General features: G+C 49.1%; 1 protein-coding gene across 1 annotated transcript in view; it reads left to right on the forward strand.

Annotated features, from left to right (window-relative positions):
- The window catches only part of SUGP2 (SURP and G-patch domain containing 2), a 30037-nt gene that overhangs the window by 912 nt on the left and 4032 nt on the right, over window positions 1-25093 (forward strand). The window contains exons 2-8 of the mRNA XM_056845164.1: window positions 26-1537; window positions 4602-4719; window positions 6893-7374; window positions 12241-12352; window positions 14887-15353; window positions 16350-16414; window positions 22919-23061. Of these exons, the coding sequence (XP_056701142.1) occupies window positions 26-1537; window positions 4602-4719; window positions 6893-7374; window positions 12241-12352; window positions 14887-15353; window positions 16350-16414; window positions 22919-23061 (2899 nt within the window). The remainder of the gene's footprint in view (window positions 1-25; window positions 1538-4601; window positions 4720-6892; window positions 7375-12240; window positions 12353-14886; window positions 15354-16349; window positions 16415-22918; window positions 23062-25093) is intronic.

Raw genomic sequence — 25093 nt, forward strand, 5'->3', positions numbered from 1 at the left:
GCCTTGTTTGTGTCTCTCTCTGCAGTTCATTCGCGGCCAGCCCCACGGACCCGCTATGATGACGATTTCATTGACGATAGCGAGGGCCCCCGTAGCGACTGGCAGGAAGACCCCCGGGAGGACTTTTCGCTGCCGTCCTACCGATCGAGCAGCCCTGTCACAGAGGAAGACGACTACTACAGCAAAAGCTACGGCCAGCCCCTTTCCCGGAACCGAGACTACGTCCACCCGACTTCCCGGGAACGAGACTACGGCCATTCGTCTTCCATGGATCGGGATTATGAAGGGCCGCCTAGCAGGGATCGTGAGTATGACCGCCCAGCCACTCGGAAACGGGAGTACGACCCTGTCCCCTCCCGGAAAACCCCTAGGCTCCACAACACAGACTACAGTTCTTCAGAACTGCTGAGCGATTTTAGACCTCTGGGGCACCTGGAAGAGGATTACAGCGCCGTGCGCAGTCAGAGCAACGACTTGGACTACGGCTTTGAGCTCGAGAGAGAATTCAATCTGTCTTTGCGAGGCGGCAGAGGGCGGGGAAAACGGGGCGGCTTGGCCACTCGAGGCATGGCTAAGAATAAAGGGGTCATGGGTGGCCCCATCAAGAAATGGGAGCCTAAAAGGCTGCCCCCGACAGATGATGAGTTGGCAGACCCTTCTGACCGCCCCAAGCCGAGAGCGATGCCTTCTAATCGCCCCCACCTTTACCAGAGACCCCAACTGGCCTTCCTACGGGGCGGCCTACGTCCCGGGTATCTCGCTTCTGCCCGGGGCGGAGAGCCCAACCTGGACCTGGCCCACCCTTCCGATATCTTTTCGACCTTCGGCACGGAGATCATCAAGTGGGCCGGCTTCCACCAGATCCGGAAAGACGAGGAATACATGGAGCTGTACCGGGTTCTCTTCTCGCTGGAGACGGAGACGTGCGCCAAGATGCTGGCGTCCTTCAAGTGCTCGCTGAAGCCCGAGCACAAGGACTTCTGCTTCTCCATTGTCAAGCCTCTGCAGCATGCCGCCTTGAAGACCCCCAAGGTGGACAACGAATTCTTGAACCTGCTCCTGGAGAGGAGGGTGGTGGCAACCAAGAACTGCTTCTTTCAGGTCATCAAGCCGTTCGACCAATACATGATGCGGCTCCAGGACCACCTCCTGAAAAGCGTGACGCCCCTCCTGATGGCCTGCAACGCCCACGAGCTGAGTGTCAAGGCCAGCAGCCTCGGCGATCAGGGGCAGGCGGCCGCCTCCTTGGAGACCACCATCTCCCTCTGCCGCAAATCCCTGGCCCTCCTGGGGCAGACCTTCGCCCTGGCCTCTGCGTTCCGGCAGGATAAGATCCTGGAGGCGATCGGGGTCCATGAGTCCGCACCCCCTCCCACCTTGTTCCCCAACTTCGACACCTCGGCCTTGTTCGGGCGGGAGTACATCGAGGTTTTGCAAAACTGGATGGAGAAGAGCGGCAGCCCGATCGTGCTGAAGACTCCGGGGCCGCCAGCTCCGAACGAAAGGGAGGTCGTGGAAACCAGGCCTAAGATTAAGGGTAAGGTGGACCCTTGCAAACAAATATTATGGCTGTATTTTTAATTTTTTTTAGTAAATTTTTATTTTTCCAAACGTTAAACACCTTACAAGTACAATACAGACGATTACATCTTGCTCTTGATCTTACATAATCTATCATACATCAAAACTTACTCAGAGTATAGCTGTTCTGTTCTACAACGAAGATGGCAAGGGATCTGGAGACCAAGTCCTATGAGGCAAGGTTGAAGGAGCTGGGTATGTTTAGCCTGCACAGAAGAAGGCTGAGAGGGGATGCGGTAACCATCTTCAAGTACTTGAAGGGCTGCCATGTAGAGGAGGGTGCCGAGTTGTTTTCTGTTGCCCCAGAAGGTCAGACCAGAACCAACGGGTTGAAATTAAATTAAATGAGTTTCCGTCTAGACATTAGGAAGAACTTTCTAACAGTCAGAGCGGTTCCTCAGTGGAACAGGCTTCCTCGGGAGGTGGTGAGCTCTCCTTCCTTGGAGGTTTTTAAGCAGAGGCTAGATGGCCATCTTCTGGGCATGGAGTATGGGTCACTGGGTTGTGGTGGGGAGGTAGTTGTGAATTTCCTGCATTGTGCAGGGGGTGGACTAGATGACCCTGGTGGTCTCTTCCAACGCTATGATTCTACCTTCTTTCTTTATCAGCATTTTATCATGTAAAAGTAACAAAAACATAGAAGAAAGATGAATTAATGATTCACCCTTAGTATTTATTTCTAATATAATTATGTAGTTGGGTCATCTTCGTGATTAATATGACCATAATTGTATATGTTATTATATGAATTATCAACAATGAATAAATTGTTAGTTTTTTCTGTCCACTAGCTCTTACATAGAATCATAGAATAATAGAGTTGGAAGGGACCACCAGGGTCATCAAGTCCAACCCCCTGCACAAGGCAGGAAATTCACAACCACCTCCCCCTCCCACACCCCCAGTGACCAGAAGATGGTCAAGTTGCCCTCCCTCTCATCTGCCTAAGGTCACAGAATCAGCATTGCTGACAGATGGCCATCTAACCTCTTCTTAAAAACCTCCATGGAAGGAGAGCTTACCACCTCCTGAGGAAGCCTGTTCCACTGAGGAACCGCTCTAACTGTTAGAAAATTCTTCCTAATGTCTAGACGGAAACTCTTTTGATTTAATTTCAACCTGTTGGTTCTGGTCTGACCTTCTTGGGCAACAAAAAACAACTCAGCACCATCCTCTATATGACAGCCCCTCAAGTATTTGAACATGGTTATTATATCCCCTCTCAGTCTTCTCCTCTTCAGGCTAAACATACCCGGCTCCTTCAACCAACATATTTCTTAACTTATTTGACTTATTCAATAACATTTCTTGAAACAATATATTTGCATTAGTAAATTAGATTAGAATTCTTAACACGTGTATTCATAGAAAGCAATTTTAGCAAGTTCTATAACATTTATTCTAAATAAATATGTAAGCGTTAATAAGTCAAATTATAATTAACACATATGGTCATAATACAATCTATGCTTTTTCTCAGTCTTCCATTATTATATGAATTATCAACTATGAATAAATTGTTAGTTTTACTGTCACACACATGAAACTGCCTTATATTGAATCAGACCCATGGTCCATGAGAGTCAGTATTTTCTACTCTGACCGGCAGCAGCTCTCCAGAGTCTCAGGCAGGGGTCTTTCACATCATTTACTTGCCTAGTCTCTTTAACTGGAGATGCCGGGGATTGAACCTGGGACCTTCTGCATGCCAAGCAGATGCTCGACCACTGAGCCACAGCCCATGTCTATGTTTCTTAGCTCCTTTTACTTGTTCAATAACATTTCTCGTACAATATGTTTGCATTAGTAAATCATGTTAGACTTAACGCATGTAATCATGATTAGCAATTTTGACATGTTCTATAATATTTCATGTTCTATAATATTTCAATCTGATTATAAGTATAAACATTAATAGATCAAATGAAAGTTCTTAACACACATGGTCATAACACAATCTCTGCTTTTCCCCGCACTCTTCCATGGTTCTTTTGTCAACGAAACGTATCCGTTTCTATCACTGGGCATGTCCATTAGCAGATTCTTCTGTTTGTCCCTATTCTATTTTTCCTTGAAATTAGTGACTTTGCTTTGTTTCCTTTTCTGTGATTTCCTTCCTTTTTTTCTTCCACCCTTTCCTGTGTAGTGGATTATGGCTGTATTTATGAAGGTGGAATTCATTCTTAGCTGATTTAAGACTTCTCACTTTTTTTTGTTAAGTTTCCAAAGGGTTTGAACCAACATTCTGGGGCAAAAAATTCCACCTCGGTTGCTCGTTGTTCCTTATTCATTTGTTTAAGAATATTTCTATGCCACCTCTTCAGCGTCCTGTTCAAGGCACCTTGCAATTAAAAACCACAGAATAAAAAAGCAAGGTGTTAGACATGAGCAGCATAAAAGCAGCATCCTTAGAAGAGAAGCAGACCTGTGAAAGACGGCTACCCTCCGAAAGTAAATTGTGGAGAGATGAGTTGGTGTGGCAAGACGGCTACCCTCTGAAAGTAAATTGTGGAGAGGGGCTGTGGCTCAGTGATAGAGCATCTGCTTGACATGCAGAAGGTCCCAGGTTCAATCCCCAGCATCTCCAGTTAAAGGGACTAGGTGATGTGAAAGACCCCTGCCTGAGACCTTGGAGAGTTGCTGCCGATCTGAGTAGACAGTACTGACTTTGATGGACCAGGGGTCTGATTCAGTATACGGCAGCTTCGTGTGTTCATGAGAGATGTGAGTTGGTGTGGCAAGAATGCTGATCACAGCTCCTCTCATCCTTATAGTTCTGCCGGCTCTCATATTGCTCAAGAAACTATTTCACATCGCATTGCAAGATTCTTGTTGTGCTTCCAGAATGTAGCTCTGTTTCCCAGCTCAGTCTCTTTAACCAGGATGTGTTGTTAGCTTATAAGCCATTTGCCCGCTCACCTGCCACAGGCGCTTCTGGTTTGCGAGAAGCGGAATAAATTTGCTAATGAAGAGGTCCCCCGACTGTTCTGATCAATATTGCATTTGTCTGTCTTTCGCAGTCCTGGAGCGCGCAGATCCAAAAGTTGTCGACACCATTGAGAAGCTGGTGAACGTTGTGATTTCGGGCTCGCTGCAGGGCAAAGACAAAACCAAGTTTAAGAGCAACCCAGAATACTGGTAAATCACCTAGGTCATTTATGCCCGGGTACTTTCACTCACGTTGGCCCCCGGTCTGTTTCAGTTGTTCCTAGAAGTTATGCATGAGTTTTCCGTCCAGTAGAGATGACCTCACTGCCAGCCCTCGCAAACCCCGGGAATTCTCGTTCCTCTGTTAACCTGATTCTTCCTTCTCCCCTGACCTGAGCCCGGGTGAAATCCCCGTGTATAAGGCAAAGCTCGGGACACACAAGCTTGGTTTTGCTCACAGCCAAATACAAAGCATGTCAAGAGGTGGGGAGTCAAATGCTTCCTGCTTCCTCAGAGATCTTTCTGAGCAGAAGAAAGCCTTTTTAAAACTGAGGCTTGAATTTCTCTCCCCCCACCTTTTCAGATAGTTTTGTTTTTTGGGTTTTTCTTAAAATGCTTTTTTTATGTAGCAATTGGGTTTGGGGGATTTTCTCTCACAGTAAGCTCTACAAAGTAAGCCAATTACAAAGCAGCATTTAATGGGGCGAGGACTTGATTTGAGCTTGGAGACTATGCTGGTGCAGAGATTCCCAACAGGAAAGTGTGGGGCTAGCGAGCAATGAACCTCAGATAAAACTCCCATCCATAACTGACCCTAGTCTCTTGAGCTTTTCACCAGGGAGAATTAAGGAAGCAGACTGGACAATTCCCCCTTCCTCCATGCATCCTTGCAGAGACACTATGAGATTGGTTAGTTCTGTGAGTGGGTGAGACCACCCAACCCAAGTTTATACAGGGAGCCAGAGTGGAGATTTTTTTAAACTATTTATTTTATTTTATAACAACAACAAAATAAAAATACAACAAATGGAGATTTGAACCCAAATCTTCCCATTCTGAGTTGGGCACCCTGCATGCCATGACTGTCCGGCCAAAATGGTCTAATTCGGGTGTCAAACATAAGGCCCAAGGGCCGGATCCGGCCCCTTGAGAGCTGTAATCCAGGCCACAAGCCAGCCGAGGAAGCCCCCCTCCCCACTCTTGATCTGGGCTGGCGAGGCACGCCCCGGCCTGACCAAGTGACATTTATGTCATATCTGGCCCTCGTAACAATTGAGTTCAACACCCAGGGGGAAATAAGGAAGCAGACCGGACAATTCCCATTCCCCCCCATGCATCATTGCAGAGACACTATGAAATTGGTTAGTTCTGTGAGTTGAGACCCCGAGACCCAAGTTTACACAGGGAGCCAGAGTGGAGATTTGAAACCAGATCTTCCCATTCTGAGTTGGGCACCTTGTATGCTGTGACTATCTGGCCAAAATGATCTAACTCAGGGGTATCAAACATAAGGCCCAAGGGCCGGATCCAGCCCCTTGAGAGCTCTAATCCGGACTGTAAGCCAGCTGAGGACCCCCCCCCCTCAATCTGGGCTGGCAAGGCATGACCCAACCAAGTTACATTTATGTCATATCTGGCCCTCATAACAATTGAGTTCAACACCCCTAATCTAACTCATCCAGATACAGGTTGAGTATCCCTTATCTGGACATCTGATATCCAGATAGGCTCAAAAACTGGACCTTTTGAACTTGCATGTGGGCAGATCGCACCACTCAGCCTATCCTGACTTCCAAGAGGCCATGCGGCGCAGATCTGACTCACATCCACGCAGCCTGGCCTCTCTGAAGTCTGGATCCTAGTCATGATGCATACCTATTCTCTCCAGGACCAGAGGAACAGGCCTATTTTATTAGGTGCTTTGGAACACAGGCAGGATAAATGCTGCTGCAGTCGTCTTGTTTGTGGGCTTCCGAGAGGCACCTGGTTGGCTACTGCGTTAACAGAGTGCTGGACTTGATGGGCCTTGGTCTGATTCAGCAGGGCTGTTCTTAGGGAGGACAGGACTATCAATGGTTTCTAGCCAAAATTGATACTAGTCATGATGTATACCTATTCTCTCCAGGATCAAAGGAGCATGCCTATTATATTAGGTGCATTGGAATAGAGGCAGGATAATGCTGCTGCATTTGTCTTGTTTGTGGGCTTCCTAGAGGCACCTGGTTGGCCACTGTGTGAACAGACTGCTGGACTTGATGGGCCTCAGTCTGATCCAGCCGGGCTTTCCCTATGTTCTTATGTTATGTTCAGGTGGGGCTGCTGTCCTAGCGTACAGTTTGCTCGTTTTCCTCAAGCGACTGACCCTCTCCTCTAACGAAACCAGGTTTTTGCTCGTTGAAGACAGCCTGGAATACAAATACTACAGGCTGAAGCTCGCCGAAATGCAGCGGCTGATGGCCGCGCCCAAGGAGGAGCCGAAGGAGGAGAAGACCCCCGAAGAGCGCGCCTCGGAATCCGTGAGAGCGATGCTGTATGCAAGGAAAGTGGCCAGCATCAAGCGGAGGCTTTTCCGGAGGAAGCGCCCGGGGATCCTTCAGCTGGCTGCCCGAGCCCGGAAGGCCAGGAAGTCCACCGTCGGGACCCAGACGCTCCTGTCAGCTGGGACGATGCTCAAGCATCAGCGCCTGCGCAACCAGGGGTCTTCCTCGCCTGCGGGGGCGGGCCCCTCCTTCTCGGACGAAGCTGACCGTCCCGTCTGCAGCGGAGATACGGAAGAGCCGCTGCCCGCGGAGGAAGCAACGGCTGCTGGGCCCTGCGAGGAAGCTCCGGGACCCGCCCATCCCCTGGCAGGCCAGTTCCCCGATGGTAGGTGATGTCGAGTGGTCTGGCTTCTTTCTCCCCATCTCAACCTGTAGCTTTTATTTCATTTAATTAAAAAGTTTTCAGAGAGACAGCGAGGTGTAGTGGTTATGAGCGGCGGACTCTGGTCTGGAGAACTGGGTTCGATTCCTGCACATGAGCAGCAGACTCTGGTCTGGAGGACTGGGTTCGATTCCCCGCTCCTCCACGTGAGTGGCCGTCTCTAATCTGGTTGGTTTCCTCACTCCTAGACATGAAGCCAGCTGGGTGACCTTGGGCTAGTCACAGATCTCTCCGAACTCCGCCTCACCTACCTCACGAGGTATCATGGGGAGAGGAAGGGAAGGTTGTAAGCTGGTTGATTCTTCTTTAAGAGGTAGAGAAAATATATAAAAACCAACTCTTTTTCTTCTTAAAAAGATACAATTAATTGAGGCAGCAGGCTTGATTGTGGCATTTTAAAAAACAGGATCAATAAAATTAATGAGCAGAATGTATTTTGTGTAGCCAGGATTACTTCTGCTTTCATCTCTCGCCTTTCCACTTCTGAGCAAGGTGGCTATTTTAAATCAAAGATGTTGTGCTAGGTTATTTTAAATCCCCTGTCTTCTGTCCTGCCTTACAATTTAGGACAGCGGGGAGCTGGTAGAGTGCATGTTTTGCTCTCAGGTTCGATCCCCAGCAACTCCGGTGCCAGGTCTAAGGGAAGGCTCTTCCCTGCATGGAACCCTGGAAACTGTTGCCAAAGGCCATGAACACATGAAGCTGCCTTATAATGAATCAGACCCTTAGTCCATCAAAGTCAGTATCGTCTACTCAGACTGGCAGTGGCTCTCCAGGGTCTCAGGCAGAGGTCTTTCACATCACCTACTTGCCTAGTCCCTTTAACTGGAGACACTGGGGATTGAACCTGGGACCTTCTGCATGCCAAGCAGATGCTCTCCCATGGTGAACCATGGAGGAGAGCAGGGAGCTGTTCCTGTTGGGAGCAGAGGATAGGACTCACAATAATGGATTTAAATTGCAGGAGGGTCTCGGGCAGGGGTCTTTCATATCACCTACCTGCCTAGTCGCTTTAACTGGAGAAGCTAGGGATTGAACCTGGGACCTTCTACATGCCAAGCAGAGGCTCTACCACTGAGCCACAGCCCATCTCCATGGCTCTCCAGGGTCTCAGCCAGAGGCCTTTCACATCACCTGCTTGCCTAGTCCCTTTAACTGGAGAAGCCGAACATTGAACCTGGGACCTTCTGCACGCCAAGCAGATGCTATGCCACCGAGCCACGGCCCCTCCCCAAAGAAAGATGGCCTTTGTAACATCATGGATCAATAAGGTTAACAATGGCCTTTTTCCTTTGGTATTTTTTTGAAACTTTGCAACGAGTGTTACTTTTTGTATTGTATGTTGGTTGTATTTTCCCATCTTTTTCTTGTTAATAAAATTTAAAAATTAATAAAAGCAGTGTTGCAAAGAGAACTGTCTCAAAAAAAATATATCCAGTTGGCAGCACCAAAATAAAACAAAGAGTCCATAAAAGTTAACCACATTTATTCCAGCAAAAGCTTCGTGACTCTCAGTTCACTTCACTTCAATCAGATGAACTGGAAGGTGCATAAGAACGTCAGCCTAATGCAAGGGTGGGGAACGTCAGGCCCGGGGGCCATTTAAGGCCCGCGAAATCATTTGGTCTGGCCCTTTGTGGGTCCTGGCAGATCTCTAGCTCATAAGGCCCACGGACAGGAATAGCCTCTATTCAAGGCGGATGTGAGTTTGTTTTGCCGAGAAAAGGAACCCTTTTTTCCCCTTGCAGAAGAGTCGTTAGCTACAAAGCTGCTAGGACTGCCCAAGAGGTAGCAGGAGCCGGCTGTAGAATCTGGCCCTGACCATGCAGAGCAGAAGCAACTCCGGCGGGCGGCTGGACGGCTATGCCCCACTAGTGGAACAGACCATCCTGTGCCACCAGGTGGGCCAGTGCGCCACCGGTTGGATGCCTGCCTGCTTGCCCGTGCTGAGGGATGGGTGCCATCTGGGGCAGCTGCCTGCTTGGGATCTGGTCGGCTAATTTTTAAGTTGATAATTTTGTATGGCCTGCGAACTATGTTATGAATATCCAAATGGCCCTTGGCGGAAAAAAGGTTCCCCACCCCTGGCCTAATGGATATGTATCCCTGCGCATTTGGCCAAGTGAACTCTTGACTCACAAAAGCGTCTGCTGGAATAACTTTTGTCGGTCTTTAAAGTGCCCCCTGGCTGCCTGCTTCATTTTTCTCTCTGAAAAAGACAAACTGTTCTCCCAACCGAGACAGCTTGTCAATGCTTTGCCAATTCTGAACCATGCCAACCAAAGTTTACCCATCGCTACTCAAATCCTTATATTCCAATGCTGCATGTCAGTCTCTGTGTGACAGAATCAATGGACACATATGTTTCATGTGTCCACAGCTTTTTTGGGAAAGGGGCTGTGCCCCATGGGTGGAAAGTGGGGGGGGTCTCCCCCCCCCCCGACAGGTCTAGTGAAAAGACTTCAGGTAGCAGGTGTCTGAGAGGCTCTTGTATCTGAGATCCTGGGGAGATGCTGCCAGTCTCAGGAGAGTGCAGATCTGTCCAAGGCTGGGTTTGGGGTATAGCAGGAAGGCAATTTCCCGGGTTTTCCTCCCGTTCGACTAACTGAAGAAGAAGAGTTGGTTTTTATATGCCGACTTTCTCTACCACTTAGAGAAGAATCAAACCGGCTTGCAATCACCTTCCCCTCCCCGCAACAGATCCTTTGAGGTAGGTGGGGCTGAGAGAGTTCAGAGAGAACTGTGACTAGCCCAAGGTCACCCAGCTGGCTTCATGCATGGGAGTGGGGAAACCGGTTCGCCAGATTAGCGTCCACCACTCCAAACCACCGCTCTTAACCGCTACACCACGTTGGTTGAGTTTCCACTGTATGCAAGAAAGTGGAAAGCAGAGGAGTACCCAGCTGTAACTGAATGGAGAAACAAATTAGCAGATTATGCAGCTGTGGCTTAAATTAACATTTTAAGTGCATAACAGACCAATCTCTGAGCTTTATGAAAAATGGAGGCTATTTTTTATTATATAGCCAGTAATCAGTACAAGAAATAGAATGTAAGAACGTAAGCTATAAAGGTATTATTAGAGATGCAGATATAATTGGAGTCGAAAGCTGTAAGTCAAAGAAGGTGATAATTGGATTGTAATCAAAGTTGCAGTATAACATAACAATTTATATAGAAGTAGAAAAGGGCAAGAGTCCAGTAGCACCTTAAAGACTAACAAAAATATTTTCTGGTAGGGTATGAGCTTTCGTGAGCCACAGCTCACTTCTTTAGATACAGCTAGAATGTGAATCCATCGGTCTTTATCTGAAGAAGTGAGCTGTGGCTCACGAAAGCTCATACCCTACCAGAAAATATTTTTGTTAGTCTTTAAGGTGCTACTGGACTCTTGCCCTTTTCTACGACTGCGAACAGACTAACATGGCTACCCACTGTGAAATAACGATTTATATGGTTATATTTGTATGTTTAGTTTGAAAAATAAAAATTTATTTTAAAAAAAGCCTAATTGAGTTGAGTGTGACTTTCCATCCCATAAGCGTTTGAAAATACATTAAACGTCTGTTCTAATGAACGTTCTGGTTTTCATAAGACTTGGAAGGGGCCATAAGGGCCATCTAGTCCAACCCCCTGCTTAATGCAGGATCATTACGAAATCTTCCCCAGGGCGGTGCGCCTGGCCCCCCACCCTTTCGATCTTCAGGAGGCAGCTGAAGACAGTTTTATTTCAGACTGTGTTTGATTAAAGCCACCCTAAATTGTGATTTTAAGAATTTCGGTTTTATGTATTTTTATGTGCTTTCTGTACTTTATTTATATGACAAGGCACCTTGAGCACCGTAAGGAAGAAAGGCAGCTAATGTTTTAAATGAATTAAATCAGTGGTTCCCAAACTTTTCGGGGCACCGCCCCCTTGGTTCCACAGACTTAACCTCCGCTCCCCCTAAAGGTAAAGGTCCCCTGTGCAAGCACTGGGTCATTCCTGACCCATGTGGTGACGTCATATCCCGACGTTTCCTAGTCTGGCTTTGTTTACGGGGTGCTTTGCCAGTGCCTTCCCCAGCTGTCTTCCCTTTACCCCCAGCAAGCTGGGTACTCATTTCATTGACCTCGTAAGGGGAAGGCTGAGTCAATCTTGAGCCGGCTACCTGAAACCAACTTCCATTGGGATCGAACTCAGGTCATGAGCAGAGCTTGGACTGCAGTACTGCAGCTTACCACTCTGTGCCACGGGGCTCCCCAGCGCCCCCTATCCTATAAAAAGCATTATTCAAAATAAAGGTTTGCATGACTTACTAAAGAAGATAATATCAATACAGTTTCAAAACAGTAACAATTAATTGCACGCCTATTCAAAATCAAATTAAAAACTTTTTAGTTGAAATGTATTCAACAAAACTGATGAACTTGATCCAGTGGTATCAGCTCTTCAAAGTCTGGAAAAAAAATTCTGATAGTTTCTCCCAAATTTGCCAGCACGGTGCCATAGCTTGATCTATTGTGAATAGATCAACACAGTTGAAGGGGCCCACCTCTAGGGTCCCCCTGCTGCCCTCTTGCCTCTTAGTGCCCCCCTAGGTAATCCCACTGCCCCCCGGGGGGTGGTACTAGCCATTTTGGGAACCACTGAATTAAATGAAGAAGAAAGAGAAACCACGCAGGTTACTTACAGGAATCCCTTCCTGGCGACATAGCTTGGTTGAGGCTGAAGCTAGCAGAGGTGTTCTGTGTCGGGATGGTTCAAACCACTTGAAAAGAATGGCCTGTTTGGCGGTCATAATCCTCGTGTGCATTTTGCCTTTGCAGTGGATGTGAAAACGATGGCGACAGCCGAGAAGCTGGCCAAGTTTGTGGCCCAGGTGGGGCCGGAGATCGAACAGTTCAGCATCGACAACAGCGCCGACAACCCAGACCTCTGGTAAGTTTTTCCCTTTCCCCAGCAAGCACTTTTATACCCGTCGTAAATCTTACTTCAGGGGTGGGGAACCTTTTTTCCGGCAAGGGCCATTTGGATATTTATAACATCATTCGCGGGCCATACAAAATTATCAACTTAAAAATTAGTTGACCAAGCCCCAGGCAGACAGCTGCCCCAGATAACCCCCCCCCCCGGGCATGGGCAAGCAGGCAGGCATCCAACCGGTGGCGCACTCGCCCACCTGGTGGCACAGGATGGTCTGTTGCACCAGCCGGGCGTAGCTGTTGAGCTGCACGCCGGAGTTGTTCCTGCTCCTCATGGTCCGGGCCGGACTCTGCAGCCGGCTCCTGCTACCTTCGCCTGCAGGGATGAAATGAGGACACACTGGCTAAGAACTCCCCCCCCCCCAATGCATTCTGGCCCTGCCCTTCAACCCCTCCATTATCGCCACTTCCGCCCCCAGCCCTCTTGTAGTACAGAGGGAATATGTTTCTCCATGGCGGGAAAGGGTTAACACAGTTTCTTGGGCGGTCCTAGCAGCTCCGTAGCTAACGACTCTTCTGCAAGGGGGAAAAAAGGTTCCTTTTCTCGGCGAAACAAACTCACATCCGCCTTGAATAGAGGCTATTCCTGACCGCAGGAGGGGGCGGGTAGCCAGTCTTAGATCCTTCTGAGCTAGAGATCTGCCAGGACCCCCAAAGGGCCAGACCAAATGATTTCGCGGGCCTTATACGGCCCCTGGGCCTGACGTTCCCCACACATGGCTTACTTAGTTCAGTTTCAGAGGGGTAGTCGTGTTGGTCTGCAGTAGAACAGCTAGGTTTGAGTCCAGTTAGCACCTTAGAGACCAGCAAGATTTTCAGGGGCCTTTTGTGCATGGGTGTTTTCCCTCGCAGTCACCCCTCCGGCAACTTCGGGTTTTTGTTGTGATTATGCAGGCTGTTTCCGACCGTCAGGTCCCCTCGCTCTCCCCCCTGCTTTTTCAGAGAGCCTGTTTTATCTCGAGTTTGAAAATGCGGGCGAAAGGCAGTGAAAGGCAGAGGGAGAGCGGGACGACCTCTGACGGTCGGAAACGGCGTGCATAATCAAAACAAAGACACAAAGTCCTCGGAGGGGTGGCAGCGAGGGAAACAGAGTCTGTTCAAGAGGCTGGTATACACAAACCTGCTGTCAGATCAGAAGAAGAAGAGTTGGTTTTTACATGCCGACTTTCTCTACCTTTTTAAGGAGAATCAAACCAGCTTACAATCAGCTTCCCTTCCCCTCCCCACAACAGGCACCTTGTGAGGTAGGTGGGGCTGAGATCTCGTCAGATCTCAGAAGCTAAGCAGGGTCAACCCTGGATGGGAGACCACCAAGGAAGTCCAGGGTTGCTGTGCAGAGGCAGGCACTGGCAAACCACCTCTGTTAGTCTCTTGCCATGAAAACTCCAAAAGGGGTCGCCATAAATCGGCTGCGACTTGACGGCACTTTACACACACAATAAATTATATATTTTCATTATTTATATTTTGTTTCATCCTACCCAACCTTGGGTACCCAAAGTCTGTGTTCTAGGTTGGGTTCTATTCCCCTCTTTTTTCTTCTACTTTCGAACCTGGTTCTCCAGATTAGAATCATCAGGTCTAAGGGAATCGGACCCGGCTCTCCAGATTACAGTCCGCTGCTCATGTGTCGGAGTGGGGAATCAAATCTGGCTCACCAGATTAGAGTCCGCCACTCGGGTCGAAGTGGGGAATCAAATCCTGTTCTCCAGATTGGAGTCCACCACTCTTAACCGCTACACCACGCTGGCAGTAGGCCTTGTGGACGCAGAGAGTGTCTTGGCAAGTGGTGTTTAGTACCACCTCAGTGGCCAGGCCCTGTAGGGCGTTCTGGAGCGGTGCCTCGATCCTGGTCCGCGCAGGTAGGGGCTGGCTGGCTCGCGGGCCAGATAAATAGCTCTCAAGGGGCCGGCCCCAGGCCGTATGTTTGACCCCCCCTGCTCTAGAGACAAGGCTTCAATAGCAGCGGGGAGAGAACCCCCCTCATTTACTCAGAGGTAACTCAACGATTATAGGAACTGAAAAGGTTCGTTGATGTTGATGGAATACACAGCCACAGCTAAAAGTACTTGAAGGGCTGTCAAATAGAGGATGGTGCTGAGTTGTTTGCTGTTGCCCCAGAAGGTCGGACCAGAACCAACGGGTTGAAATTAAATCAAAAGAGTTTCCATCTAGAAATTAGGATGAACTTTCTGGCAGTTAGAGCAGTTCCTCAGTGGAACAGGCTTCCTCAGGAGGTGGTGAGCTCTCCTTCCCTGGAGGTTTTTAAGCAGAGGCTAGATGGCCATCTGTAAGCAATGCTGGTTCTATGACCTTAGGCAGATCATGAGAGGGAGGGCATCTTGGCCATCTTCTGGGCATGGAGTTGGGGTCACTGGGGGTATGGGGTGGTGAAGTAGTTGTGAATTTCCTGCCTTGTGCAGTTGGACTAGATGACCCTGGTGGTCCCTTCCAACTCTATAATTCTATGGTTCTACATCCTTCTCCCAGGTTTCTGCAGGATCAAGAGAGCTCGGCTTTCAAGTTCTATCGCACCAAAGTCTACGAGCTGTGTCCTTCCATCAACTTTAACTCGGTGCAAGAATCCGTGGACCCCAGCCAAAGTCAGGAATATCTGGAGGGTGACGGGGGTGCAGAAGAGGAGGAGGAGGACGACGATGAAGAAGCCGAGTTAGAGGAAGAGGCCCCTCCGATGGAAACAGAGGCCCCTCAGACGGAAAGAGAGGGAGGCGAGGAGGCAGAAGAAACGCCCGCCGAGGAAGGGGCCAGCAAAACAGACGAGCTGGGCACGGCCGAGGAAGGGCAGGCCAGCTCCTCCTCCGAAGGCGCCGCCCTACAGCTGGTTGCCCAGGGGGCACCCAGCGCCCCTCCTCAGCGCAAGAGAATCAGTAGCAAGTCCTTGAAAGTGGGCATGATCCCGGCCCAGAAGAGGGTCTGCCATGTTGAAGAGCCGCAAGGTGAGGGGGTCCCCCAGCTGAGGGGTGGCAGCAACCCAAGGGCCCCAGGGTTGGGTTCAGCACCACATCGACCGCTGTAAGGTCTGGCTGTGAACTGGGAAGGGGGTTGCCCTGCTTGGAAGGGGGTTGCTTTGTGGGGTTTGGGGAACAGGAGGCAGTCTCGGGTCGGGGGCTTTTTTGAACACATGAAGCTGCCTGATTCTGAATCAGACCTTTGGTCCAAGTCAGTATTCTCTACTCAGACTGGCAGCGGCTCTCCAGGGTCTCAGGTAGAGGTCTTCCACATCTCCTACTTGCCTGGCCTCTTTAACTGGAGATGCTGGGGATTAAACCTGGAACCTTCTCCATGCCAAGCAGAGTCTCTGCCACTGAGCCACAGCCCCTTTCCACAGCTCTCCAGGGTCTCAGGCAGAGGTCTTTCACATCACCTACTTGCCTGGTCCCTTTAACTGGAGAAGCCAGGGATTGAACCTGGGACCTTCTGCATGCCAAGCAGATTATCTACCACTGAGCCATGGCTCCTCCCCAAATAAGGGTGGGGAAGGCAGGCAGTTGAGAACACAGGTGGCAAAGGAGCTACGCAGTGTCTCAAAGCATGCTTCTAGTTCTTGAACACATGAAGCTGCCTTATCCTGAATCAGACCCTTAGTCCATCCAAGTCAGTATTCTCTACTCAGACCGGCAGCGGCTCTCCAGGGTCTCAGGCAGGGGTCTTTCACATCACCTACTTGCCTGGTTCCTTTAACTGGAGATGCTGGGGACTGAACCTGGGACCTTCTGCATGCCAAGCAGATGCTCTACCACTGTGCCACAGCCCCTCTCCGGGGTCTCAGGCTGAGGTCTTTCACATCACCTACTCGCCTAGTCCCTTTTAACTGGAGATGCCGGGGATTGAACCTGGGACCTTCTGCGTGCCAAGCAGAGACTCTACTGCTGAGCCACGGCCCCTCCCCACGGCCCCCCAGTTGACTCTCCCGCCTCCGGTTTGCCTTGCAGTCCACGAGCCTGTCCGGATCGCTTACGATCGACCGCGTGGCTACACTGCTTACAAGAGGAAAAAGGTGAGGGCGGAAACGGCTGCCATCGGGATCCCGTTCGTTCTCGACTTGCGCGCGAGGCTTACTTTTGAGCATCGCAACGACACTGTGGGATAAGTGGGGCCCATCAAGCTTTGGGTGGGGGCGGTGTAGCCAACCGCTGTGCAAAAATGTTATTTGCATACCGCCTGGAACACTTTCCTCCCTGACCTGCTAGTTTTCTCCTCAAAGGGACTATTTTCTGTATGAAGCTTTGGAACAGGCGAGGCTCAGAGTGATACTTTCTCGGCAGAGGCTTGTTTCTTTAGCTTACATTCAGAATTAAAATAGTAGGTTGTATCCTGCCCCTTTGCTCAGCCAACAGTGGTATCTTCATAAGAACATAATATAAGAAAAGCCGTGCTGGATCAGTCCCAGGCCCATCAAGTCCAGCAGTCTGTTCACACAGTGGCCAACCAGGTGCCTCTGGGAAGCCCGCACGCAAGACAGCTGCAGCAGCATTGTACTGCCTGTGTTCCACAGCACCTAATACAATAGGCCTGCTCCTCTGATCCTGGAGAGAATAGGCGCGTCTCATGACTAGTATCCCTTTTGACTAGTAGCCACCATAAGAACATAAGAAAAGCCCTGCTAGATCAGACTAAGGTCCATCAAGTCCAGTAGTCTGTTTACCCAGTGGCCAACCAGGTGCCTCTAGGAAGCCCACTAACAGGATGACTGCAGCAGCATTATCCTGCCTGTGTTCCAAAGCACCTAATACAATAGTTCTCCTCCTCTGATACTGGAGAAAATAGGTAAGGATCATGACCAGTATCCATTTTGACTAGTAGCCATGGATAGCCCTCTCCTCCATGAACATGTCCACTCCCCTCTTAAAGCCTTCCAAATTGGTAGCCCTCACCACATCCTGGGGCAGGGAGTTCCACAATTTAACTGTGCATTGTGTGAGAAAATACTTCCTTTTATCTGTTTTGAATCTCTCACTCTCCAGCTTCAGCAGAGGACCCTGCGTTCTGGTATTATGCACTGATGAGGTCCCTCTCTTCCCCCAAAGCTCACCGTTCTCGCTCTGGGAGAGGAGGCCATCTTAAGAGTGGGTGTTTCCTCTTCCTCTTGTTCCGGGAGGCAGGACCTAGAATTTTAACTGCCTATCTCTGGAGGGAACGCCCCCGCCCTTTCCAGTCTTGTTCCTGCCTTGCTCTGGGAGAGCAGTGTATTAACAGCTCAAGCGCAAAAGAGGCTCCTCTCACCAGGGAAGCGCCAAACGCCTCCTAACCGCTGCTCACGCCCGCTTATCGGCTGCAGACAAACCAGATAGAGGCAAGCTCTCTGACTCCGGAACTGGGAACGGCCGGGGAAATACAGCGGTTTCGGCCTCTATCTCCTCTACGAGCGCACAAACCATTGATCAGGCCGTAGGCGTCTCGCCTCCTCAACTCCCCGGTCCGAGCTCATCCGATGCCGGTAATGTACCCTCCCCCTCTCTCCCCTCTCATTCGGCCACGAGTGAAATTGCCCTCCTGCGAGCGGAGCTCGCGTCCTTACTCAAGGACGCTTTCACTGAGGGCCTTAGAGCCGCGCAGCTCTCTTCCCCCACCCCTTCCCTTACTGGCGTGCCAGCGCCCAGCCGAGACCTTCGCGGTCCCAGGGGCCAGGATCAAGCGGGCGGCGGGCAGCAAAGTGGTCCACATTCCTCCCGGGGGGGAGACCTTCGGCCCACTAAACCAGCCTTAAAGGCTACCTCATCTTCTCAACCTCAGTTAACGGGACAAGGGCCATCACCTTTCTCCTCCGATAATGATACTGATAGAGAAGAGGGCGAGTTCTCCTCTGAAGGAGAAGACCCTTTACCCCAACCATCAAAACATTCTAGGCTTTTTGAGGCTGAAGATTTACAGCCATTTTTAACAAAAGTTCTGGCTTCACTAGACCTTTCTGATGATTCTACCCCATCTCAGGAGAAAAAGAAAGGAGCAAAGGAGTTCTTTCATTCCTATACGGTCACTGAGAAGGTAGTGCCTGTTCCTGATTATTTTTTGTCTCTGCTAAAAGGGGAATGGGATAAGCCCATGGGAGGAAAGCAATTCCCTCAGAATACCAAAAAACTATACAACATAGCCAGTAACACTGCTGATTTATTAAAAATCCCCCTAGTGGAAAGTCCCATCACTGCACTACATACCTCTGATACAGTCACAGAGGAAGGCTTAGTGTCTATCAAAGATCCTGCAGACAGAAAGACGGAATTAGCCTGTAAGAAAGCCCATGAAGCCTCAGCTTTGGCTATTAGCTCCTCATCATTTCCGCATTAGTGTCCAGAGCAGCTATCATCTGGACTAGAAAGTTAGCCAAACTGATCCCAGAGGAAGATAGAAGTGCTATGGAAGGAGTATCTAGAATTCTTAAGGCGGTCTCCTTCCTGGCTGATTCCACACTTGATACCATGTGTTTATCAGCTCGGGCCCTAGCCACCGCAACAGCCGCTAGGCGGGCTCTGTGGCTGCGACCCTGGCAAACCGAACACAGGTCTAAAGCAGTGTTAATGGGTTATCCCTACGAAGGTAAGAAGTTATTTGGGGGAAAGTTGGAAGAAATATTGGTGGAATCAAAAGATAAAAAGAAATTCTTACCCAGAGGCCTTCGTAAGGAATCTAAAGGGTTCCCTAACCCTACTTCCTTTCGTCCCTACCACCCATACTCACGTTATAGACCTGAACAAAGGAGAGGTCAATGGAACTACGGAAGGGGATCCTTTCGTAGGGGAGGATGCTTCCCTAAAAATTCCTCAAGATCCCAGAATTCCCAGGGCGACAGAGGAGACAAGTCCTTTCGTCAATCTAGACAGTGACGCCAGGCTACATCCAGTGGGAGGCAGACTCAACCTTTTTCACAACCAATGGTCAACTATCCATACAGACCATTGGGTTTTACAGACTGTCACTCAGGGCTATCGAATCCAGTTTTGCAAAAAACCTCGAGATCGTCTGGTAACGTCCCTCGTATCCCATCGACCAGACAAACGGCTCAGAACCTTAGCAGCCATCCAACATCTGTTAGAGATCAAGGCGATAGAATACGTGGTTCCCTCGGAACAATTGTTGGGCATATATTCCGTATTCTTTACTGTGCCAAAAAGGGACGGAGGATGGCGGGCCATCCTCGATCTGAAATACCTCAACAAACATGTCACCTACCGTCGCTTCAGGATGGAGACTCTACAATCCATAGCAGAGGCTTTAAGACCAGGAGACTTCTTAACCTCCGTGGATCTCACCGAGGCCTATCTTCACATATCTATCCACCCAGATCACTGACGATTCCTCAGATTTCTGCACAATGGTCTTCACTATCAATTCAGGGCCCTCCCCTTCGGTCTAGGTTCAGCCCCACGAGTCTTCACCAAGGTCCTGGTGGCCCTAGTAGCCCTAGCGCGTCAGAAAGGTGTAAGGATCCACCCATATCTAGACGACATCTTAATTTGCTCGTCGTCAAGAACACAAAGTATCCAACATACAAACATCGTACTCGAGCTCCTAGACAACCACGGCTTTCTGGTCAACCAGAAGAAAAGTCATCTTACTCCCACTCAACATCTCCGTCATCTAGGGGTGTACATCGACACCGTCGCCAACTCTCTAGTCCTTTCACCTGACAAGATCCGCAAGATCTGCACTCTCGCGAATACAATTATGAAAGCTCCCACAGTCCGTCTCATGACCCTGGCCAAGTTGCAGGGACTGATGATTTCATGCATTCCAGCGGTGCAGTGGGCGCGACTACACTCCAGACCTCTTCAATGGTTCCTCAAGGTTTACCAGAAATACATCCTAATAAAGAGAAACAGGTCTCTCCTCTCTACCATGACACGACGCAGTCTCAAGTGGTGGACCATTCCAGGGAATCTCCAGAAAGGGGTCCACTACATACGACAAACACCGGTACAGCTATTTACGGATGCTTCTCTCACAGGCTGGGGAGCTATCTTCCAGGGTCAACCAGCGCAGGGCACGTGGTCAACCCAAGAAAAGCGAATGAACATCAACGCTCTGGAGATCCGTGCAATTTATCATGCCCTTCTGCACTTCAAACATCACCTGACCGGAACAGATCTACTGGTGAGGACAGACAATGTCTCAGCCAAGGCTCACCTGAACAAGCAGGGGGGCTCCCGGTCCTCTGTTCTACACAAGGAAGCCTTAAAAATCCTGTCTTGGGCCGAGATCAACCTCTACTCCATCTCAGCGGAGCACATCCAGGGAGCCCTCAACGTTGACGCGGATTGGCTCAGCAGACAACAGCTCAACGAGGCCGAGTGGAGCCTGAATCAGGATGTGTTTCATCTCCAGACAACTCACTGCGGCATCCCCCTAGTAGATCTCTTCGCGTCAAACAAAAACCACCAATTACCAAGGTATTACAACAGATACTTTCAAGTGGGAGCAGAACAGACAGACGCTCTCACGGCGCCCTGGCCACCGGGTCTTCTGTATGCCTTCCCTCCCTTCCCACTCCTTCCCAGAGTCCTCAGACGCATCAATCTCCTTCAAGCCACTGTCATTCTGGTAGCTCCTTACTGGCCGCGGCGCCCGTGGTTTCCCACTCTGATAGAGATGTCCATCGCAAAACCGTGGACTCTTCCACTTCGACCAGATCTTCTCCACCAAGTTCCGATACTTCATCCAGACCCAGGCTGGTACAAACTGACCGCCTGGGTATTGAGAGGAGTCGCCCACTGAAGTTAGGTTATGATGTAGAGATAGCTGAAACTATCCTTGCTGCTCGGAGACCTTCTACAAAGCGGATATACAACACCACGTGGAAAGCCTTTGTGAGATGGTTAAAGAAAACAGCTTAATCCAATTAAACCCACCATCTGCAACATCCTAGCCTTTTTACAGGACGGACGGCGACAGAGTTTATCTCTAACAACTCTACGTCGTCAACTAGCAGCGATTTCCACCATTGTCCCAAAGGTATCAGACTATCCACTAACTAAACATCCCCATATTAAAGCCTTTCTAAGGGGATTTACGTTAATCTCTCCTCCGATAAAACACAGGTTCCCTACTTGGAGCCTGCATACAGTTCTAACAGCCCTTACTCAGTGTCCTTTTGAACCCTTAACAAACATCTCCTTAAATCTGTTGAGAATGAAGACCTTATTTTTAACAGCAGTGACATCAGCTAGGAGAGTTTCGGAGTTATCTGTTAGACCAGGTTTTTGCACCTTTCACAAGGACAAGGTTGTCCTTGCTCCCGACCCTTCCCTTATACCAAAGGTCAACTCCAGTTTTCATAGAGATCAGGGTATCGTACTACCTTCTTTCTGTCCAAAACCCAAAACCCCAAGGGAGAAAACCTGGCATACCCTAGATCTTAGAAGGGCCCTTCATACTTATATTGACCGTACCAAACACCTAAGAGTGTCAGACGCTCTCTTTATCAATCTGACAGTCCCAAACAAAGGCAAGCCTATGTCCCGTGCATCCATTAGTCGCACAATTACTAACTGTATCTCTCAGGCCTATAAAGCAACAAAAATTTCCGTCCCCTCAGGTTTGACAGCACACTCTGTTAGGAGTGCAGCCACATCAGCGGCCTTTAATCCTAGAGCTTCTATCGAGGAAATTTGTAAGGCCGCAACCTGGTCTTCAATTTCCACTTTCGTGAGGCATTACAAGCTTAATCTTTATGCCTCAGCTGACGCCTCCTTCGGGAGGCGTGTTCTTCAGAGCATTCTCCACGACGTCTGATCCCACCCGGGCAGGCACAGCTCTTTTAAGTCCCACTCTTAAGATGGCCTCCTCTCCCAGAGCGAGAAAGAGCCTTGGTTACTCACCGTGAAGGCTTCTTCTGCTCTGGGATACGGAGGCCATCTTGCCCGCCCAGACGTCTAAGTAGTATAGGAGGATGGCACACAGTTGTTTTTTACTGCAATATTTTTTTCTCAACACAAGTTTTTTAGGTTGGGATTACAAATAGTTCTTTATTAATATTGTTACAGTTAAGATTACAAGTTAAAACTTATTTCAACACTCGTTGTTAGGTCTTTTCCTTTTTTGCTATGCCTTTACTTCTTTCTCTGTATAATGGTGACACTCCTTGCTCGGAAAGTCTTTGGAAAGGGCGGGGGCGTTCCCTCCAAAGATAGGCAGTTAAAATTCTAGGTCCTGCCTCCCGGAACAAGAGGAAGAGGAAACACCCACTCTTAAGATGGCCTCCGTATCCCAGAGCAGAAGAAGCCTTCACGGTGAGTAACCAAGGCTCTTTTCCCCAAAAAATCTCAAGGAATTTCCCAACCTGAAATTGGCAACACTAAGAGATACTGTGGGTTTAAAATTGTAAATTGTTGGGTTTTTAAGTGTGCTAAAATGTTGTTAGCCACTGTGAGCCTGATTGAAAGTCGGGAAAGGTGGAATACAAGCCAAATAAATAAATTAATTGCCATTTCATGGGGCAGGCTCAACGATTCTGCCCCGATCGCGAAATAATCTCTCTGCCTGTCCTCTCCCCTCTCTTGCTCGGCAGTTTCCGAAGACCAAGGACACAGAGTTCCTGCAGAAGAAACTGACGGGGAAGAATATCGGCTTCCAGATGCTCAAGAAGATGGGCTGGCAGGAGGGGCGCGGCCTTGGGTCGCACGGCGACGGGATCCGGGAGCCGATCAAAGTGTACGTAGCAGGAGCCACGGGGTGTGTGTTTGTGCGTATGTCGTGAGTTTGTGCGAGCCTTGAACATCCAGGTAAACCCTATTCCTAATGGTGACTCTTTACTACCCCGAAAGATGATTCAAGTTCGTTCCCTACCTGGAACTCGCTGCAAGCTGTTTGAAAAAGATTAAGCACGTTCCATGGAGGATAGACCTGTTAATGGCTGTTAGCTACGGTGGTGGAATCGGACCTGTGTTCAGAGGGGAATCGATCTCCGGATACCAGACACGATAAGAGACGGCCGTAGCCATTCCGGTGGCTTGCTTTCCCTTCGCCAGCAGCTTCCATTCCCTTCTCTTTAAAAAAAAACAAAATTGCCAAATCCTTGGCTTTCAGAAATGAATTAAACTGCACCATGTTTTCAGATGTCTTTAACTTGTACGGTTTCTTCCACCCTTGGAGCTTTTTTCCCTTGCAAGGGTTTTCGGAATGGTGAGTATCCTTCGCCTCGCTTGGAATCATACCCTCTGTGCCCCAGCATCCGCCTCAGTCGCGTGAGTTTTATCTCTTGTCAGTTGTTGCTTCTCTAATACCCCAATCGATTTTTGAAAAACCCAGTCGACCGGAGCAGAAAGGCAGACAGAAACACTTATCCATTTTTTATTCAGTTGTGATTTATATTCTTCTATAAGATCTTCTTTGATCACTCCATTGATTTCACACTTTCCTATGTGTTCTCATGACTACCCCCTAATCTATTTGCTGTCTGGTAAAGATAAGGCTGTTACTCTATCTGTAGTTTACTACTTACCAGCTGCTTTGAAGATACCCCGAAAATTATAATCAAAGTATTGCACTGGAATGGGAATATCCCAATCGACCACCTCAGGGCTGAATTTCCCTCGTCTAAAATACCTTTGGCCAATGCCTACCACTGACATCCTGCACGCACAGTTCTGAGGTGAATCGTTCTTTACGGGTGATTGGAAATCCTGTGATTCAAAACGTGTGTGCTGGAAATGAAGGATTCCCCCTCCCTCCCCATGTTTTAAAATCATCCTTTCGTAAAGCTTGAAAACGGCAGGCCCTTAACTCAGTTCCAGCACCCGTGCTTCCTGTGGAAAAGGTCCCCAGTTTATTCCGTGGCGTCTCTGGTTGTAAAAAGATCTCTGGTTTCACGGCTGGGTAAGACCTCATGCCTGACCTTGGAGAGCTGTGTGTGTGTTGCCGTCAAGTCACTTCCGACTCAAGCGACCCTATGAATCAGTGTTCTCCAAAACGTCCTATCTTTAACAGCCTTGTTCAGGTCTTGCAAGTTGAGGGCCGTGGCTTCCTTCATAGAGTCGATCCATCTCTTGTTGGGTATTCCTCTTTTCCTGCTTCCTTCCACTTTTCCTAGCAAGATTGTCTTTTCCAATGACTCTTGTCTTCTCATAATGTGACCAAAGAATGACAGCCTCATTTTGGTCATTGTAGCTTCTAGGGTCAGTTCAGGCTCGATTTGATCTAGAACCCACTGATTTGGTTTTTTTTGGCAGTCCACAGTATCCATAACCCTCTCCTCCAACACCACATTTCAAAGGAATCTACGTTCTTCCTATCAGCTTTCTTCATTGTCCAACTTTCACACCCATATATAGTAATAGAAAACACGATGGCATGAATGAACTTGATCTTGGTTGCCAGTGACACTCAAGAATCTTTTCTGGCTCCTTCATGGCTGCCCTTCCCAGTCTCAGCTTCTTTCTGATTTCTTGGCTGCAGTCTGGGAAAGCTCAGGAGAGCTGCTACCAGTTAAATAGATCGATGGAGACCCAGCTTGGCATAAAGCCATTTTGTAGGATGAGGGGAGATCCTGCAGTTTAACAGCAGAGGTCATGCCTGTTACAGAAGGTACCAGGGCTCAGTCCCCAGTTCAAGGAGAAGGGCCATAGCTAGGTGGTAGAGCATCTGCTTGGCACGCAGAAGGTCCCAGGTTCAGTCCCCGGCATCTCCAGTTAAAGTGACTAGGCAAGTAGGTGATGTGAAAGACCTCTGCCTGAGACCCTGGAGA

This window comes from Euleptes europaea, chromosome 2 (genome assembly GCF_029931775.1).
Source record: "Euleptes europaea isolate rEulEur1 chromosome 2, rEulEur1.hap1, whole genome shotgun sequence".
NCBI lineage: Eukaryota > Metazoa > Chordata > Lepidosauria > Squamata > Sphaerodactylidae > Euleptes > Euleptes europaea.